Source organism: Malurus melanocephalus, unplaced genomic scaffold (genome assembly GCF_030028575.1).
Source record: "Malurus melanocephalus ecotype Western Australia unplaced genomic scaffold, MMel_1.1 scaffold_1232, whole genome shotgun sequence".
NCBI classification, from domain to species: domain Eukaryota; kingdom Metazoa; phylum Chordata; class Aves; order Passeriformes; family Maluridae; genus Malurus; species Malurus melanocephalus.
Window position 1 is genome coordinate 48,835 of NW_026624464.1, and position 1,252 is coordinate 50,086.

The 1,252-nt window shown below is 49.5% G+C and overlaps 1 protein-coding gene across 2 annotated transcripts in view; it reads right to left on the reverse strand.

Moving 5' to 3' along the window:
• The window catches only part of HSD11B1 (hydroxysteroid 11-beta dehydrogenase 1), a 12,237-nt gene that overhangs the window by 5,161 nt on the left and 5,824 nt on the right, over positions 1–1,252 (reverse strand). The window contains exon 1 of one of the 2 annotated variants that reach the window (XM_057387506.1): positions 328–766. The exons of the other annotated variant lie outside the window; for it this stretch is intronic. Within the exon in view, the coding sequence (XP_057243489.1) occupies positions 328–415 (88 nt within the window). The 5' untranslated portion in view covers positions 416–766. Of the gene's footprint in view, positions 1–327; positions 767–1,252 lie in introns of those variants that run through there. 2 annotated transcript variants of the gene reach the window in all.

Consider the following 1,252-nt stretch of genomic DNA (forward strand, 5'->3'; position numbering starts at 1 on the left):
TCTCTGTCCCCTCCACCCTCATCGGACCACGTGTGAGGCTCCAGCTCTGCACCCAGCCTGGCCTGGGAGCGCTGAGGGTTGACCAATAAAAGGATTAAACGTTTCAAGGGGGAAAACTGCTTGTGTCCCGAAKAAGTCATTTACAGGGGTCAGAGCTGTGGCCCAGCAGAGCCAGTGTAATTCCAGGAGCTTTTCCTGTAATTCCAGGAGCTCTGACCCCTTGCCCGGGGTCTGCCCTTCCCTCCCACCGTGACTCTGGAAGGTCCTTGCAGGTCCCTCTGCTGCTGTGCCATCCTGGCTGCAAATCGTGTCCTTTCCATGACTTACCTTCATTGAAATCCTCCGATGCTGAATAAAAATAAAAGGCCAGTGCTGCTCCCAACAAAGGGATGAAAACCTTCAGGAGCAAACCCATCCCTGTGCAGGAGTGCAGGCAGGATTCAATGAGCCCCACAGGGAGGTGAAGGCGGCCCGAGTTTGCAAATGGGGCTGGGAAGTTTGGAGCTGGTTCTTATCTCACACAGGTTTATCTGTGGGACCTTTTCTTTGCACTGCCGGTGATTTAGCAAACATTAACCTCGTGAAGAGYGTGGCTTTGGACTTTAGGCTGTCCCTTTGCACCCTTGGAGTCCCAGGTGTGCTTTTGGAGAGTGCTGGAGGGGAGGCACTGCACAGATTCCACTCCACAGAGTGATGAGTGTGTGGTTCAGGGGTGGGGACAGCAGTGTCCCCTCGGAGCAGACAGCCATGGGATGGAYGGATGGATGCACATCCTTCTCTCCYCATWGTAAAGCAGGAGCAAGKCTTCCCTTCCTCGCTGGCTGCCCCGAGGATTTATTGATCAGCAGTATTGCTGTTTTACAGGTTCCTATCAATGTCCCAAAGGTTCATTTTCCAGCCATTTTTTGATGTTTCTGGTTTATTCTTTGTGATACCACCATTATTGTAATAATGACAGTTTATTGGGTGGCTCTTACCCCTAAAAAATATCACTGTTGAGGAATCCATGGGTTGTGAAARGCACTAAAAGAGCCAAGTGGATGAATGAGAAAATCTTCAGCTTTCCCAGCGCTGTGTATCACACTGCTCAGTGCCTGCTGGGCAAATGAGAGTAATTTTCTGAAAGTTTAAAGGGCAGAACCCTCTCTGTGTGTGCTGGTTTGTGTAGGTGATCTTGGGGAGAGGAGAAGAGAATTTAGGAAGAAATTAGGAAGAAATTAGGAAGAAATTAGGAAGAAATTAGGAAGAAATT